General features: G+C 46.5%; 1 protein-coding gene across 1 annotated transcript; it reads left to right on the top strand.

The window, feature by feature from the left end:
- Positions 1-2,874: 2,874 nt before the first annotated feature.
- On the top strand, positions 2,875-9,599 carry DCK (deoxycytidine kinase). Its single transcript, XM_058803874.1, has 7 exons — positions 2,875-3,029; positions 3,703-3,821; positions 4,243-4,436; positions 5,068-5,215; positions 6,094-6,209; positions 6,673-6,772; positions 8,385-9,599. The coding sequence occupies exons 1-7, from the start codon at positions 2,960-2,962 to the stop codon at positions 8,409-8,411; spliced, it is 774 nt and encodes a 257-aa protein (XP_058659857.1). The 5' UTR covers positions 2,875-2,959; the 3' UTR covers positions 8,412-9,599.
- The last annotated feature ends 7,253 nt before the right edge of the window (positions 9,600-16,852 follow it).

Here is a 16,852-nt window from a genome sequence, read left to right as displayed (position 1 = left end):
GCCAACCCTGCTCTGCTCCAGGCCTCCACTTTGGACTTTGAGGGGTGAGGAGCACTCGGGCACAAACCTCCCAGCTTTGGTCGCGGGGAGCAGAAAGTGCCGGCAGGGTTGAACCAGGCTGTGCTTCCAGTGCTGCCTCAGGCCCTCCAGTCTGGTGGGGTCCCAAATTCCTGTGCTTTGTGGTGCTCTGCTGCTCCCAGCACGTTGCATCTTGTCAGGCCTTTGGGTGGTGGCTCCTCCCTGGAGCTGGGCATTGCGAAGGGCCGAGCCCAGGGGTGGATGGATATGGGATGTGTGTCCAAGTCTTTCCAGTCCCAGTCAGGGATACAAGTTACTCCAGCAAAGAGGAACCAAGCCACTGCCTTCTGCTGCTGCAGGTGGCTGAGGGGACAAAAGAGGTTCTGAGGGGCAGGCAGCCCATCTGCAAGTATTCAGTTTCTTTTCCTGCTTACTATGCAATGTAGAGCTTTGAACTTCTGCTTTTCTGTGGAGATGGAGAGGAGCAGTGCCCTTACTCAGTCCTTGGGAACTGAGCCCTCTCCCAGTGTCCCTGACCCTCAGTAACCAGGTAAGGACACCTATTTGCTGCTATGGACTCAACTTACCTTTCAGATTGTTCCTTTCTATTTCTCGTCCCTCTTCCTTTCTCCTGGGTCACCGGACACAGTTCTGCTATAAATACATCCTTATGGACAGCTGTGTTTTTCCTTGCTGCCCTCTCCTCCTCTCCTGCCTGCCAGAGTGCTGTTCCTGTACATAACTCCCCTTTAGGTTGGATTAGCTGAGGAGCTGCAGCACCAGCAGAGATTCCTTGATTTTTTTTTCCCCACTCAAGTATTCCCTTCTGCACCAGATCTTGTTTCCTTCACTGCTGGTAGCAGTTGTCTCTTTTCCAGTCCTTCACTCCTGAAACCACTGGCAGTTTTATGGATGCCCATTCTTTTTTCCTGGATATCTTCTCTTTTAACATGAGACTAACTTTGGTGATTTTCAGTGTTAAACCTCCTTCTTCCCCCACTTTCCTTACAGTTTCCTCTTGCCAGGTTCAGTTTGCAGCCTAGGAAAGTACCCAGTTACCTTATTTTGTCGGGAGAATCGATTCCCCAGATTGTTCATAGAATATTGTATTTTTAGGGGAGATTAATTTTTTATAGCCACTGAACTATACTCATTATTTTTGTACGTTTGCAACTTGGGGACAATTTTTCCGAGCCGTGTCGCGGAGGGGACGTTTGTTGTCGTGGCTGTTGGGAGTGCTGTGCTTGTGTGGTGCAGGGGCACATGCCCTGGGAGAGAGAGAAGGATGCAATAAAAAGATTTCCATGAAAACCAACGAGGTTTGAGTAAAAATGAACTAGGCTTCAGTAAAAGGCCACTTTTGAAGGTAAAAAAAGAGAAATTAATTCTGAAAGCGACACTAACCTTTCCTCCTCCTTGAGAATCCTGAAACATGTGGGACAAAACTCAGTGTAATGTGTAAAATGCAAGGAGAGAACCCTTACTGTGAGCTAACTGTGCCAATACCGCTTCAGTTTGTAGTCACTGATGGAGATTTCAGTTCTGAACAAAAACAGCTTCTGATTCAAAAAGAATAAGTTGAATGTCTGAAAACCCACACCGTGTTTATTTGAGAGTTGTAAATAATGTATACAGATGGTTGTATGTGATGGGGCAAAATATTTAAATCCTAGGGTTTTTTTTTTTTTCAATAAGAAACTGAAGGCTGTTTATAAGAGAAAATAAATAGCTATGTTTGACCATGACTGTCTTTATTTCCTTCTCCTCAGTGGTCTCCTCCTTGGAAATAGATTTTTCCCCTCCCCTCTGCATTGGACACATGTGACCAGGACCCACCCAATGGTGCTGTTGGCTGGTTGGTGCCACAGGAGGTGCAGCAGACTCCACTTTTGGCCCTGCCCAGCAGCAGAGGGCCATAACTGCCTTGCTGCTGGCACCCATCCCTTTGGCTCAGGGTTTTTTCCCCATTTACCTTGGTTCTCTTTGGGTTCGGTGTCTGTTTGGGAGGTTTTAGGCTTTGATAGAATCCCACATTGGTTTGGTTTGGTTTGGAAGGGACCTTACAGCCCATCCCATTCCAGCCTCTATCTACCATGTGCAGGGATGTAGGGGGATAGAATAAAAGTAAATAAAGGTAGTATAGAAAGTAATCTTATCCCCTAAAGAGTTGCAGCCAGGTTAATTATTAAAGATTAGGAGCAGGCCTGACTTTAACAGGCCACAGCTGTAGCCAATAATAAGAGCGTTATAAAAGAGTGGGTTGGTTGGTTGGTTGAGGGGACCTGGAGTCAGTTGGTCGCTGTAAGAAGGAAGAGTCAGTGCTGAGAGGAGCTGCCTACCAGAAACATGAAGGAGGTACCAAACTCTAGCAATGTGGAACCATTGCAGTGTAATGGCAATAGAACTCTTGCAATATAATGACAAGGGGACAGCTCCCACTATCCCAGGCTGCTTCCAGGCCCTGTCCAGCCTGGCCTTGGGCACTTCCAGGGATCAAGGGGCAGCCACAGCTGCTCTGGGAACCCTGTGCCAGGGCCTGCCTTCCTGAAGTAAAGAATTCCAGCCTGAAGCAAAGATCTCCTTCCTGAAGTTGGCTATGTCTTCCCAATGATTTTCAGTAACAGCCTTCTAAGTTCAAGTGCCGGCGCTGTCCTTAGAGCCAGCTCTCGTGCCAGGCCATTCCCGGAAGGGTTTTCAAGGCATTCGGTGACCGGCGGGTGCCTTTGTCCCCCTTTCCGGTTCCCTTCGTCCCCGCGCGCTGGCAGCGCGAGCAGCTCCTGGCGCCACCGATGCGCTCCGCTGCGGGCGCGAGCCGATGACGTCAGCAGCAGCCCCGGCCAAATTTAAAGGCGGCGCGCGCCAAATTTGAAGGCGGCGCGCGCGGGTCCGGGTCCGGCTCTCGCGCCCCCTCAGGCCTCGTCTCGCGCCCCCTGAGGGCGCCATGGCCACCCCGCCCAAGCGCGGCAGGCCCGACGGCCGCATCAAGAAGGTCGCCGTGGAGGGCAACATCGGTGAGTCGGCGCCTCCCGCCTGCGCGGGAAAAGGGATATGGGGAACGGGGAGTTGGCGAGGGCTGGAGGAAGAGGCGGCTTCCGCGGCGCTCGGTGCTTTCGGCCGTGTCCGGGAGAGGCTCAGCTCTGAGGGCTCTTCACCCCTGCCTGCCTTCTTCCTGTCTTTTTTCTTTCCTCCCTTCCGCTTCTTCCTTACCTCTTCCCTTCCATCCCTCATTCCCCTCTTTGCCCTTTTCCCACTTTACCCCCTTTTTTCTCCCCCTTTCCCCCCTTTCCCTTGTCTGAGGGCTTCCACTACGGCAGAGCGGGGCAACAGGGAAAATAAACCTTTCTATTAGAGTTTTTTAACTGGTAAGGTTTTCCCCACGTCTTTCCCGTTTGTGGTGTAAAGCACCCAGAATCACGGAATTTCCCGAGCTGGGAGGGTTCCATAAGGATCTCTGAATCCCGTTCCTGGCCTTGCACCGCTCACCTCAAAGTATCACCAGGTGCCTCTTGTCAAACCTGTTTAAATTCAGATAAAGAAAAACCCTGTTGCTCCATTAACTGGTCTGCCTCATGGTGGGTGTGGGAGAGTGGTTTACGGAGGTGCAAGGCAGAGTTGAACACTACTTAAATAACACTGCTGTGGGTGGTTTCTCACTGAAGTTGTTCCTGGATACTTCTCCTACAGCTGCAGGGAAATCCACCTTTGTGAACATTCTGAAACAAGCCAATGAGGAGTGGGAAGTGGTTCCCGAGCCTGTAGCTAGATGGTGCAATGTCCAGCAAAGCTCTGGAGATGACTGTGAGGTAAAAGAGGGGGAAAAGAAGTCAAACGAATCTCTGATGTCAGCATACCAGCGTGTCCAATGGAGTGGGTGTTTTTCAGACTCTATGTGATAGCAACACTTTTGCTGATTGCTTTTACAAGGTCTGAGTTCCTCTTGGATGTAATATCTGAAAGTAGTAGCTGCTGCTCACTTGGTGTTAAGGTGGGATTTTTATTTTTTTTTTTACTGTAATTCCATTGGCAATCCAGCCATGACTTCCCGTGCAGGTGGCTTTTGAGGGACCGGAGATCTTTGTTAGACTCTTTAGACTTTGTGGCAAAGAGCAGGGTGCATTTCGGTGAGCTTGGTGTGAAACTGACCGGGCACACGTTGGTGCTGCCTTCTCCTCGGCTCGTTTCCCAGGATCGGGCAGCAGTGTGTTTGTTTTCCCCTGGGCCCAGGAGCTGAGCACGTCGCAGCGGAGTGGCGGGAACGTGCTGCGCATGATGTACGAGAAGCCGGAGCGCTGGGCCTTCACCTTCCAGACGTACGCGTGCCTCAGCAGGATCCGGGCGCAGCTCGGCGCCCTGGACCGCAAGCCTGGCAGTGCCCAGAACCCTGTGGTGTTCTTCGAGCGCTCCGTCTACAGCGACAGGTACGTGGGGCTGCAGCCCTCCAGGGGAAATTCTCCCAAGTCAAATCCCTTCCCAAGGTTGGAAGGGAGCTCTGCAGTCCAAACTCCCAACCAAGGAAGGGTGTCCCTGAGCAGGTGGCAGAGGAGCGCATCCATGTGCTTGAAATGCTTCCAGAGGGAGACTCGGTGACCTCCCTAAGCAGCTGTGCTGCTGCTTGGCCACCCTCGTTCCTCGTGTTGAGGTGGAACTCCTCGTGCTTTAGTTTATGGCAAACAGGAAAATGTTTAAATAAATGCCCCATCCTGTGTTTCTGGATTCAGAAGGTGAAACCTGATAACTGTATCCCATCCCATAGTCCTCAGGTGCTTCCCCTGTTGTAATATATTGCAAAAATTAGTGTGTTTTAATTTATTGTAAATAAATCACCCGGTGTACAAGCCAGCTGTGTTCTGTGGGTTATTCCTGCAAACGTTGGTGGTCTTCATGCACACAACTCCAGGAGGACAATACCAGCTGTTTATTCCACTCCAGGGATCCTCAGAGATGCTGCAGTGTCACCACTCAGCTTCTTCTCCAGTTACTGTATTTGAGGCAAACCAGGGGATTCCTGTGTCTGAGGAAATTTTGTTTCCATCTCTTCAATGTCCACAGGTACATCTTTGCTGCTAATTTGTACGAGTCTGACTGCATGAATGAGACTGAGTGGACAATTTACCAGGACTGGCACGGCTGGATGAACAAACAGTTTGGCTCAAGGCTGGCGCTGGATGGGATCATTTATCTCCGAGCCACTCCTGAGGTGAGGGGTATGAATGTGACAGCACCAAAACCAACTCTGTGTTCCTGGCCTTGCCCTTCATGGGTAGAGCTCAGCTCAGGCTGTGCTTTGCCCCTGGAGGCTGCAGTGCTTGAGCTATGACTAGGTCTGGAAGTACTTGAAAAAAGGTTCTTTCGAATGTAGACTGTGTGTATTAAAGTCAGCTGTGATGGTAATGATCTTCTCATTTTAAAACCAGAATACATGAGAACAGTAAACCAGAAAATACTGCTGGAATAAAGCAAGCGGCTGCAGGAAAGTACAAAATCCCTGTAGGAATAGCTGTTACATCAGGGTTATAGCTGTACAGGGAATGGGTCCAAATAGTTTCCAGTGATGATAGAGCTGATGTGAGGATGCTCTCTGACGCCCCTACACCTGGGGAGCTGGAGCTAAGCCAGGTGAAAGCACACCCTGTGTGCGAGGCCTTATGACCCTGCTTTGATCTTGGGCCATCCACTGTTTAAAAGGAGAGAACAAAATACCTCCTTTGAGTGTGAAATTAGCTCGAACAAGAGAAAAACATGAGATTAAAAGAGCTCTAATGAGCTTACAGATCACTTTGATATTTCCTTGCTTCCAGCTTCCATGCCTTCAGTTTTGTTATGGTTGGAAAAAACTGGAATGTAACACGCGGGAGTAACTCTGAGGGCTTTTTGGTTTTGTATTTAAGAAAAGAATGTATATTTAAACAACAAAGTACAACACTTAAACAGTTTTGGCTTGTTGAGGCTTTAGGTGCACTCAGGATGGGAACAAATTATTTTAAACATTTGATTATTTTTAATTTGGATATTTCTGTGCTCTTTGCATGCAATACAGCAATTTATTTATTTTTATTTACTGTCTTTTGCCTTTAGAAATGCTTGAATAGGATTTACTTGCGTGGAAGAGATGAAGAACAAGAAATCCCCATTGAATATCTGGAGAAGCTTCACTACAAGCATGAAAGTTGGCTCCAGCACAGGACACTGCGGTAGGTTTTGCTGAGTGGTTCCTTGAGGATGGGTAAATCTTTGTAAGGGTGTTCTGTGGGGCTTTTTCCACCAGTGAAACTTCTGATTCTCTTATGATGTGAAAATCTGAACTGCAGGCACATTTCTATCAGTGTTTCCTTAGGAGTAGTGTCTTTCCAGCACGTTCATAATTGCAGCATGCTCCAAGTTCTCTTCACGCAGAGCTCTGAGCAGCAGAGGCTTCAGCTGAGCTGGCTGTAGCACACAGAGTACTGTTATTCCATTCGGTGATGGGGGAGCACAATGTCTGTGAATCACTGCTGTATCCCAGGAGCCATGCTGTAAATTCAGAATTCCTGGCTGCAGTTTATCATTGCAGTTCTTCTTGGGGGATTCTTAATAATGGAAATGCTGACAGGGATTTGACTGCTCTCTGCTTTATCTCCAGCTGTTAATATTTGCTTTGTTCGTCTCCCAATACAGAACAGATTTTGACTATCTACAGGAAATTCCCATTTTAACGCTCGATGTTAACGAAGACTTCAAAGGCAAAAAGGACAAATATGATGACATGATCGAAAAGGTAAAATTTCACACTGCTCTAGAAATACACTTTACACTCTGATCATCGTGCTAAAATATTTAAGTCACAGAGTTCCACTCAGGTAAGGAAGAGCTTAACAGCCTACGGCAATGCATATTTTAAAGCTAGGACAAACCTTTATCCTTTAACTGCTCAGGTGTTTGGTACTTGAATCCTAGTGGGAGTCAAGCAAGGACAACTTGACTTTGATCTGGGTGGTTGCAATGGCTTACAGACCTCAGCAGTGGTTTGCACATGGTTTTCCATTCTTCAGAAATTATGTGTTCCTTCACAAGAAAAGCAGCTTTGTCCTTTGATCTCCATTGATCCACCCAGGAGTGGAAGTGTTCACCTGATTAAAACCAGTCTTCCTGGTTGAGCTTGTTAATCGATGGAATGACCGGAGATGGCAGCTGTGGAGGGAGCCTGCTTCCCATCTGCACAAGATAAGATAAGGCCCAGCTCGGGCAACTTAGTATGGATTTTGCAGGAGTTTTCTCTGGGGTAGCCATCAGGTTATCTGGCAACAGCCTATGCCCTGTGTTGGTCCTGTTTTTTGGCATTTCCTAAATGGAGCCAGGGAAGGGGTACACTTGATGAGGCTGGGTACATCGGGCTTTGGTGTGTGCTGTGTGGGGACACCCCTGTGTTCCTTCTTCCTGAAACTGTGCCTGGTGTGTAAATCCTGACGGGGTTTTTCATGCAGGATTACTGGTGCTACTATCTGAAGCAGAGCTTGGCTTTCTTGTGGTGCCTTTCAAGTTAGTCTTGGCACAGTTACGTGTTCCCTTCTCTACAGGAAGGGATTTGACCTCTTCTTTTTTTCCCCGCCTCTTTGAGCCCTGACTTGGGAAGGGAAGGGTCACAGTCGGAGAGTGTGATCCAAGATCTGTTTCCATTTCACATCAAGAATTTGGACAGAATATTTACATATGGGCTTTGTGTAGGAGAGCCTTTGCCAAAAGAATAGCATCATGTCCTCTAGAAAAGAATTCCTTTTGTGGAGTAGCCTGGCTTGAGTGGGCAGAGGAAAATGCTCCCATTTCAGGCTGTATCACAGCCTAGTTCCTGGGATGTTCCTGAAACTTAAAGGCAGGAGTTGTGAGCTTGGCATTGATCTCCAGTATTGGATTTTCTCCGAGCAGCATGGTTTAGGTAGGTATTGCTTCATTATTTCTTTGCCAGACTCAGGTTCCAGGGGACATCCTGGATAGGTGCCCATGGTTGTTCAGCACTGTCAAATCCAGCTGGTGTGCAGGCAGTGGGTGTGACTCCATGGTTTCCAAATGACAGCTCTTTTGAGGTGGCCATTATCCTCCTCCTGTCTGGGTGACACCTGCTTGTAATGCAGTCCTTTGGGACAGACGGCTCTAGTTCAGGACTGCAGGAGGGGTGAGCATCATCCCATCATCCCTGCATCTGCTAAATTACAGGTACCATGTCTAGAAATGGTCTTGGTGGACAGGTAATGGCATGGCTGAGCCAGAGCTGCTTTTTCCCTGTTTCTTTAGGTTGTAGCAAAACATAAAACAGAGGAGAGGTAAATACACTTGCTACCTATTTCTGTTGATAAACACTTAGTGTGATTGACAATATTTGTTTCTCTTTGCAGGTCAAGGAATTTTTGAGCACGTTGTAATCCTCTTTGAAGTGCAGACAGTCAAACCATTCCAAACTTCTGTGTGATTCCAAGTGCAGCTTCTTCCTTCTTTTATAGGAGGCCTCTGGAGAGGCAAGACTCAGTCCTGATGATTTGGTTGTGAGGAACAAATAAACTTTGGGAATAGGGGAATTATTAAATAAATGGGTACGTCTGTTCAGTATTATGTGAAGTGACATGCACAGATTCTGAAGAGACAGGGATTCTAAGCATTGCCAAATGCTATGCCAGTTTTTGATCAGACCAATGAGTTGTAGAGTATTTTGTAGGTGTTTTTAATTTATTTTGTGCCCAACTACTGTTTAATTTTGAAGAAGGTAGCTGGTTTTTAGATATCTTCATTGTTTTTTTAGCCGCATGGATTTGTAATGGATGTTTTCTTGTTCCCAGGAAGTGAAAGGTAAAAACCATTTTTGCTGCTGAGGGCATTTTATGATAACCTAGAATTTTATGGTTTAAGGTACAGAAAAATGTTTCCTGATCTTTTCATAGAAGAAGTTCTTTGTAGAATACACTGAATTAAAGCCAAATGTGACTGAAATTCCCTATATAGCAAATGAATTTTTATACCTACTTCTGCACTGCAAACTAGGATATTTGAGGCTTTTTGTTTTACCAGTTTTTATTAGCTTTTCCAAAAAGAGTGCTGTGTGTGTTGCTGGTCAGTCCTTTTCTCCTGGAGAGGAATATGTTTGCTTGCTAGGCACTGCACTGGGCAGAAGGGCATTTTGCAAATGGCCTCCATCTGTAAATGACGTGTTGCTGAACCATCCCATAATCGCATTAGGGATGTGAGAGGTGGCTTCCTGCCTTTGTTCCAGCTGCTCCATGTGTTCACTGAGCCTTCTGGGTGCTTCTCCTAGATCCTGCACTGTTGGAAGTAGGTTTTTCAGTCTCACCTGCTTGGAGGAAGGCGTGGAGACCTGTGTGGAGTAGCTGCTGCCTGAGCCTCTTGTTCCAGGTGCAGAAAACAAACTTCAGGTTGCCCATCTCAAGTGCTGGGTTTTGTGAGCTGCCTTGTTCTGCTTTGAACACTCCTGAGTGCACATTCAGCTTTTGAAGGCAAAATTTTATTGTAAAGCTTTTCATTGTCTACTGTGGTGCTTCTGCTACCTGCTTGCTGGAGATGAGATTTGTTCCTTTATGGCTGGAGTTGTGCTGGTATTCCCTAACCATTGGCTTAAAAATAAAAGTGATTGGAAAGACTTTTTTTATTGCTTAATAACGTTGGCTTCTTGTCTCATAAAAGAAGTAATACTGTGGATTGCTTGTTTGTAATACTGGTACAATAGGTGTATTTGTTGTAAAAAAGTTCTCTCAGATTTCTGCGAAACTGACTTCACTTTTTTTTTCACGTGTGGAAAATGAACTCATGAGACAGAGACACAGGATTACATAAAAGTGCATTGTGTGTGTGACGGTGCTCAGTACAAGAGCGTTGTGTAATATTTATGTTGTATGGAAACTAGCAGTAGTCTGGCAGAAAATCTTGTGCAGGACTTGAAGGTTGCACAGTAAAAGGAAATATTTTGAGATCTTTGCTCCAGAAAGGAAGTGAGGTGGAATGGATGAAGATTCAGTTCAGATTTACTTGACACACATAGTACAAGCTTTTAAAGCATTCTTGGCAAGAGTCTGAACAGTAACAACTTATTTTGACTAACAGTGCAATTATTTCTACAGTTTCAGCTGTCAAAATTATGGATTTAATTACAGGAATTGGAATGACAGTGCTTGTTGCGAGGAAGTAAACATGTCTGAGTTCTAATAAAGACTTCTTTTGAAACCCATCACAGAGAGCACACAGAAATTCTGTGGCAGGTTATCTGCAGCCCGTTCCAGAAAGCTTTGCAAAATCTCTGCCTGCCAAGTTTGGGTTGGAAGGAGCAAAGTCATGACCAATTATAAGAATGTTTTTAATTGCTGCAGAGAAAAAACAATACCAAACCCCAAACACACGCCCCACTGGCCCCCCAGCTCCTGGGGGACCTGCAAGTGTCTGGCCTGAAGCATACGAAGCTGCAGTTATTTGTATGTAGGACAGACAGCAGCAGAGATGGCCTGAGACTGGTCTGCCTGTGCCTCGGCTTAGACCTCAGCTCCAGCAGTGCCTCAGCCTTCAGAACCTGTCAGTATTTCCTTTGCTTGCATCTATTCCCAGGCTACCACAAACCAGGATTGTTGTGTTGGCTTTTGCCTCTTAGAGATGCGAAAAGTTTCTGAACTGGTGTCCGCTGTTTGGTGAGGATTGTTTTTCAGCCTTTGGGTATTGTGTCCCTTTCTCTTCCCTTGGATAAGAGATACTCTGATGGAATTGCCTAGGAATGTTTGCTTGTTTTAATCAAGATCAAGAAAAAAATTGGGATGCCGTTTTTTTTCCAGTTCAAAAACAGATTGAAGTATTAGTTGATTAGTAGAATTTTAATTGTGATGCAAGTACCTGTGTGAGTAATAGTCTGAATACTGCCTCATTTTATTCTCAGTCCTTGTGGCTGTTTTCTATATAGTGGACTTTAAATTCTCTTCTAAGTTTATTTAAGTTCATGTTCTCATCTCTAGGTGCTTCTTAAAACAGCTACCAGTTTTGTAGGTAGAACCTAATTTTCTATAATTTGGTCCCAGTTACTTATTAGTACTGTTTTCTGTTTATTTAAGCAGACTTCATAATGAATTGTGTATAAATGTGGTAAGTATTGAATTGGTTTTGCTCTTTTTCTAATAATTAGATCCTCAGGAATCTTTGTGAAATAAAAATGACCCAGGAGAAACTGACTGACCTGTTATGCCTAGCCCAGAGAAGTCTGTGTGTTTGCAGCAGTAATGAGGTGTATCTTAGGAAAACACAGTGTGCAAGTGCTCTTGCCAAGAGGTTTCAGCATCACCAAGCATATGGGCTCCCAGGTGGTTTTTCCAGCTCCTGTTTAGACTCTCTGCGTGACTGTGAGTAAATAAATCACTCTTAGCTTCACTCTTTTTGTCTTTAAAATACTGATATCTCCCCATGCCTTCAGGAGCCCGGGAGAAGGCATTTGTTAAAATGTATGTGCTGTTTTGTAGGTCTGAAGTGTGCTATTAAATAATGGAAGGCAGGCCTGGTTTTAGGTTTTGCTCTGTGATGTTCTGATGCCATTGGCCCAGATTCGTGGCCAATGGAAGTTATTTATTTGCTTTAAAAGATATTAAAAGCCATCGGTGCAATATTAGCTGTGTTAGTTCACCTAGGAAAATGAAAGCTGTAACTGTTAGTGAGGAAAGGAAACTTAGGAGAAGTTTGGTTTTGAAATACAAACTGATGGCAAAAGTGTGCTGCAGTCCCTGTAGGCTAGCGATAAAGGGGAGAAATCCATGCAGGAATCTGCCACTGGAGGTCATTGTGTCTCAGTCCCTGGGCTGGCTGCAAGAGGAGCATTGGGCTTTAACAGTGAATGGCTGTGGAAAAGGTGAAGAAGGAAGAGGTCACCGTCCCTCACTCGGCCTGAGGATGAATAGTGCACGGAGTGAGATCAATCTTGTTCTCTGGCAGGAGGGAGCTGAGTAGAGCAAACCCTGCTGGATTAAGTGAATGACTAGAAAAGGCTGAGCTAATGGCAGGGGTTTGGTCACCAGAAGGCCTTCTGTGCAGCCACCAGCTGTTGATGTGCTGGGAGTGAACGTTAGCACATGGATAACGCTAATCCCACTGGGTCTGAGCCATAGCAGCCCTCAGGGCTGAGCTCTCACCTGCCCTCGGCCCCCAGCAGGGCTGATGCTGGCAGCCTGCTGCCAAGTAAAACACCTAGCAGCTCTGCTAACTGAGCCTATGCACAGTGCTTACTGTGCCCAAGCAACCTGAACTGGGGGTGCCTCACCAGAATGCCAATTGAAATCCAGCGGTGACAAGGAGTGTGGACTCCACACTGGGAGTAAGCAGTGCAGGGATTTATTTTAACTTAGGTGGGTATAATGGAATGCTCAGAGCCCAAACTGGAGGCTCCTGTGTGCAGGTGACTTTTCTTCTTGGGTCTGAGTTTCAGTCCATGGGAATAGAGAATATGAGAGCAGCGTAGATAAGATTGAGGCTGAATGAGATTGCAGGCTATTGCTCACTTCTTGGATTTCTGCTGACTGCTCTCCACAATGTCCTGGGCAGGCTGGACATGCCATATATGATCTCCAGGAAGTCAAGGTTGTCCAGCTTGCACCATGGGTGTTTGTTGGCTCGTACTGCCTGGCTTGGAAAAAAGCTGTTGGTTTCTGGGAGTTATTTACAAAATATTGCCACTGCAGCTCTTTTCAGAGGACATCCTGTGCTTTCTCCTGTCCTGTATTTTGTACTTTTCTTTCCAATTTCCTTCTAAGTTGTTGTGACTTGTCTTTTAATAACTGCTAGAAACATGATCTCATACAAGCTGTAACAGACAAGTTAAAGCCAGTGTTGCAGTGTTTGACTCTGACAGCCTTCTTGAGTGTGTGGCTTCTGCCCTGCTTCTCTTGGCTGTCTTGGGTCTTCTAGTCCTCTTCTCTGAGTAATTCTGCTGAGTTAACCCATCTGCTTGCCGGGGCTTTTCCTATCTCCTCCTGGTTTCAGCACCAGCTATGGATGTGTGCTGACTGTGTCCTCTTTTCTCATCGTTCCCTTCAGCTTTGCCTCCACTGCTTTGCTGAAGCCATAGCTGTTCTCTGCTGAGCCTCCACTGCACCTTTGGTGTTGTCCTCGCTGCGACTCGTGGCCTTTACCCCGAGCCCTCAGCCCAGCACAGTGGCCTCAGGTCATTGACTGCCTTGTTGGTCAGTCACCTGTGTCCTGCCTGTGCTGTGCCTCGTGAGGAGAGCGCCTGCAGTCACAAAGAGCAGGACATGGCTTTTTAGGTCTCATTGCTGATCTGCAGTGGTGCTGCTTTCCCGAGCGTTTCCTGCAATCGTCCAGTGTAGTTGTGTAGGTTTTCTGGGTGTGCTTGTCCTTGCCAAAGTTTCTTTTCTGTCTCTGCTGTGTGTTGTCTAGAGAGTGGGCTCATGTCAACTGACTGAAGAGCTTTTTCCAGTGGGGGTTTTGGTGCAGCTCGTGCTGCTTTAACCAGTCTGGTTCAGGAATATAGCTCTGTTCTGTGGAACTGAGCAGTCTGAGCTGTTAAAGAGTGAAGGGAGATTCCCTGAGGCTGGGAGCCATCATGCACTCCATTGTCAGCGTTCCTCGTGCTGTTGTACATGCACTTACACTCAGGTTTTTATGGCTAATGAGTGCCCCTGCTATTCTTAGACCTTCAGCTGTGGAGAACAGATTCATCTCACAGTTCAGCTCTTTCCTGCTGAGGTTTACTCTTCCCCTTTGACATAACCACGGCTTGTGCACAGGACGAGCCTTTTCCTGGAAGGACAGTGTGACAGCAGTTTTTCCTCTGCTGGTGGCTTCCCAGCCTGTTCAGCATTTTAGGATAGGTGGCACTGAGCTTTGGGGATGCTATGGCACAGTACACTCTCAGAAGGAATTCTTAGTGTGTTTGCCAAGTGTCAGGGCTGTCCTGCATGCTTTAACTCTTGTGATACATGCTTGCTGTTACTTAGGTATGTAAATAATGGCCTTTGTTGAGATCTCTTAGTGAATTAGACTTAGCCTGTGCCTGCAGTGGGACTGATGGAATTTGTCCATGCCGGAGATGAATCACTAGCTCTTCCTGTCTGAAAATTTCCTTTTGGCCCAAGGTTGCTCACCCATGATACACTCAAAGTGATAATGCATCTGCATTTTATGTTTTATTGACGGTCTGCACTTGCCAGTTGCCCTCAGATGAGGACACCTCCAGCATGTTGTTGCACTGTTGGCTTTAAAGACTGCTGTTAGCATTGCTTCTGGGATCGCCGGTACAATCCAGCTGGGATCATGTTGGCAGGAGGTCAGAAAGCACTGCTGGAAATGTAGCAATTGTGTTTGCTTGTTGTGCAGCAGGGGCTGAAGATCTCTGGATCTTTCAAAGCCCTTCTGTGGAACCCTCCCTTTAGCCACTTTTGTCGTGAATTTTCTGTCTCCGCATTTTCTGTGCTGCCTTTGAGGTGTTTTTGTTTTTCTCATCTCCTCTGCTTGTCTCTGGTGCTGGAATATAAGGCAGTTTTCCTTCCTGGTCTATCAGCCGCTGCCCACAGACTGAGCCTTTGCATTTCATTTCCATACACTGGTACCTGTGTTGGATGGGGATACCTGCACTGTGCTGTCATTTCACCTTCCCATCTCTGAGCCTGGATATTTAGCCAAGTACTGGCCGTTCCCATTCTGATCCTTGTCTTGGGTAACTGTAGTTGCTTCAGGTCCTGGAAGACATTTGTGTAGGGGATTAGATCTGTCCTACGACATTTCCTGCTGGCTGGAATAGGATGTTACTTGAATGATCTTTTCTTTCAGTAGGAAGCACTTTAAGTCTTGAAATTCAATGTAGACCCTAGAATTCTCGGCATCTTCATGTAAGTACTGATTTCCACTTCTGCTCCTTGGTTTCAGGATGTTTTGTTTGGGGACTTTTGTTTGGTTTTTTTGGCAGTACAACACCCAAAACCTTTCAGTGTCCTGTCTGATCTGGTTAAAAAATTACAGTATGTAGTTTGGCTTAAGTTTTTGTTATTACTGGGGGTTTACTTTTAAGGGGACTGTGGTCTGTTTGTAAAAATGAACTTTAATCTGAAATAATACCCAAACTGTCAGTAATTGTGAGTCCTTGGTTCTAGTGGTGACTGCCTGACAGTGTGAGGTCTTGGACATGTTGTTGTTGTGACCATGAGTCACAGCAGCACCTGTACTGCTGATAGCAAAGTGTGCCTTGAGAGCTGGGCTGTATTTTTAACCTTTTAGCTGCTGTGGAAGTGGCTGGGGAGGATGGCAGGAGCTAGAGAGAAATTGTCAGTTGCTGTTTATTAAAGAGCAGAGGTTGAGATAGAAGTTAAGGGAAATAGACTTCTCAATGAGACAGATGTTGGACGGGGAGATGCTCATATGGTAGAGCTGATTTTCTTCTGATATGGCTCCTACAGTTTTACTCATCTGGCAGGATATGAGAATGAGATGCCTTGGACTGGATCTTTGGCTCGTGTTCATTACTGAAGCTTCATTTTCAAAGTAGTTCCACAGAAATCAAACCAAGAAAACAGATCATAGAGATGGGGGAGCTTTGAGTCCTTACAGGAAGCAGTGCAGCTCTAATCTGGGGTGAAGCTGAGGTACTTGCAGGGTGGCTTTGAGGTAGGCTCTTTCTAAATAGAATCCATGAAGATCTGTTGTGCACAATCCACTTGGGAAAGAAGGCTGGGGTGGCTTGGACACATGGGCTGGGGCTGGCAGGGCCGTGCTCCAGCAGGGTCACAAACACTGGTTCTGCTCCTGCAGCAGTGTGTGCTGGGCCCATTGCTGTCATCCAACAGCAGCATTGCATCAGTGCCTCTGCTTTGCACAGTGACCACAGGAGACTTCCATCCACAGCATGGGGTTTTTTGGTCCCTCAGTGGTCAAAATGAGGGTTCTCAGCTTTTTTTAGAGGCCCAGGTTAACTGTCAAATTTGAAACTTGTGGGCTACTAGTTCTTAGTGTTGCACTGGACCACTTTTACAGGAGTGAGATGATTTTATGGAACTCATGTCAGCTTTCTGAGAGCTTTCTCTGTTAGCTTTTGCAAATCCTTTCACCCTTGAAGTTAGCTCAGATGGAACTCTTGCTTTGAACTGCAGTGTGTCTCTCACTGGAATGCCCGAGTGAGGGGTGGGAGCAGGCAGTGACCTGAATACAGCAGAATACGTCACATAACGTGCTGAGGGAATGAGGTGAGCAGGGACTGGACCAAGCAGGTTTATAGACTTTAGGAGTGAATTGATTGATGGAATTTTACTTCCAGGTTTGGAAGTACAACGCTGAAAGGTCTGCTCAGCAGTAAGGGATTTTTGTTGTTTCTAAAGGAGGGAAGGATAAAAACAGGCCTGTTTTTCTGTAGCTGACAATTATACTGAGAGGTGGGAAATGTCATCTGAAGACATGCCTGAAGAGCTGTTGCAGTGTGTGGAGTTTCCCAGCCGTATCTGATGGAACGGAAGAGGGACAGAGTGGAGGTTAGGAATGTTCCGTGCTGCTAACCTGTTACCTTGAGTGATTGCCAAAGCTTCAGCACTCAGAGAGCAGGTGCTGAGTTCCTGCCTTGCCAGTGACACAGCAAAACCTCTGTGCTTGCTCCTGCTTGCTGGACTTGTAAGGAAGCAACAGTGGCAGAACAAAGGCAAGGGTAAGTCCCTCAAGGAATTTTAATGTTGTTGCTTTTCTCTCTAGAAGGTCTGGATGTCCCAGCCACCTCCCAAGAGAGTTGTTTGGTGTTTTGCTCTGCATAGATGACGGCTGATGGGGCTGAGGAGGCTTACTGTGAGCCTACAGTGGTGATGAATTCAGTCATGCTCTGCCACATCAGCTCCCTGTC

Source organism: Ammospiza caudacuta, chromosome 4 (assembly GCF_027887145.1).
Source record: "Ammospiza caudacuta isolate bAmmCau1 chromosome 4, bAmmCau1.pri, whole genome shotgun sequence".
In the NCBI taxonomy this organism is placed as follows: Eukaryota; Metazoa; Chordata; class Aves; order Passeriformes; family Passerellidae; genus Ammospiza; species Ammospiza caudacuta.
The sequence above is the reverse complement of the archived record's forward strand: the minus strand, read 5'-3'. Positions and strand labels throughout refer to the sequence as shown.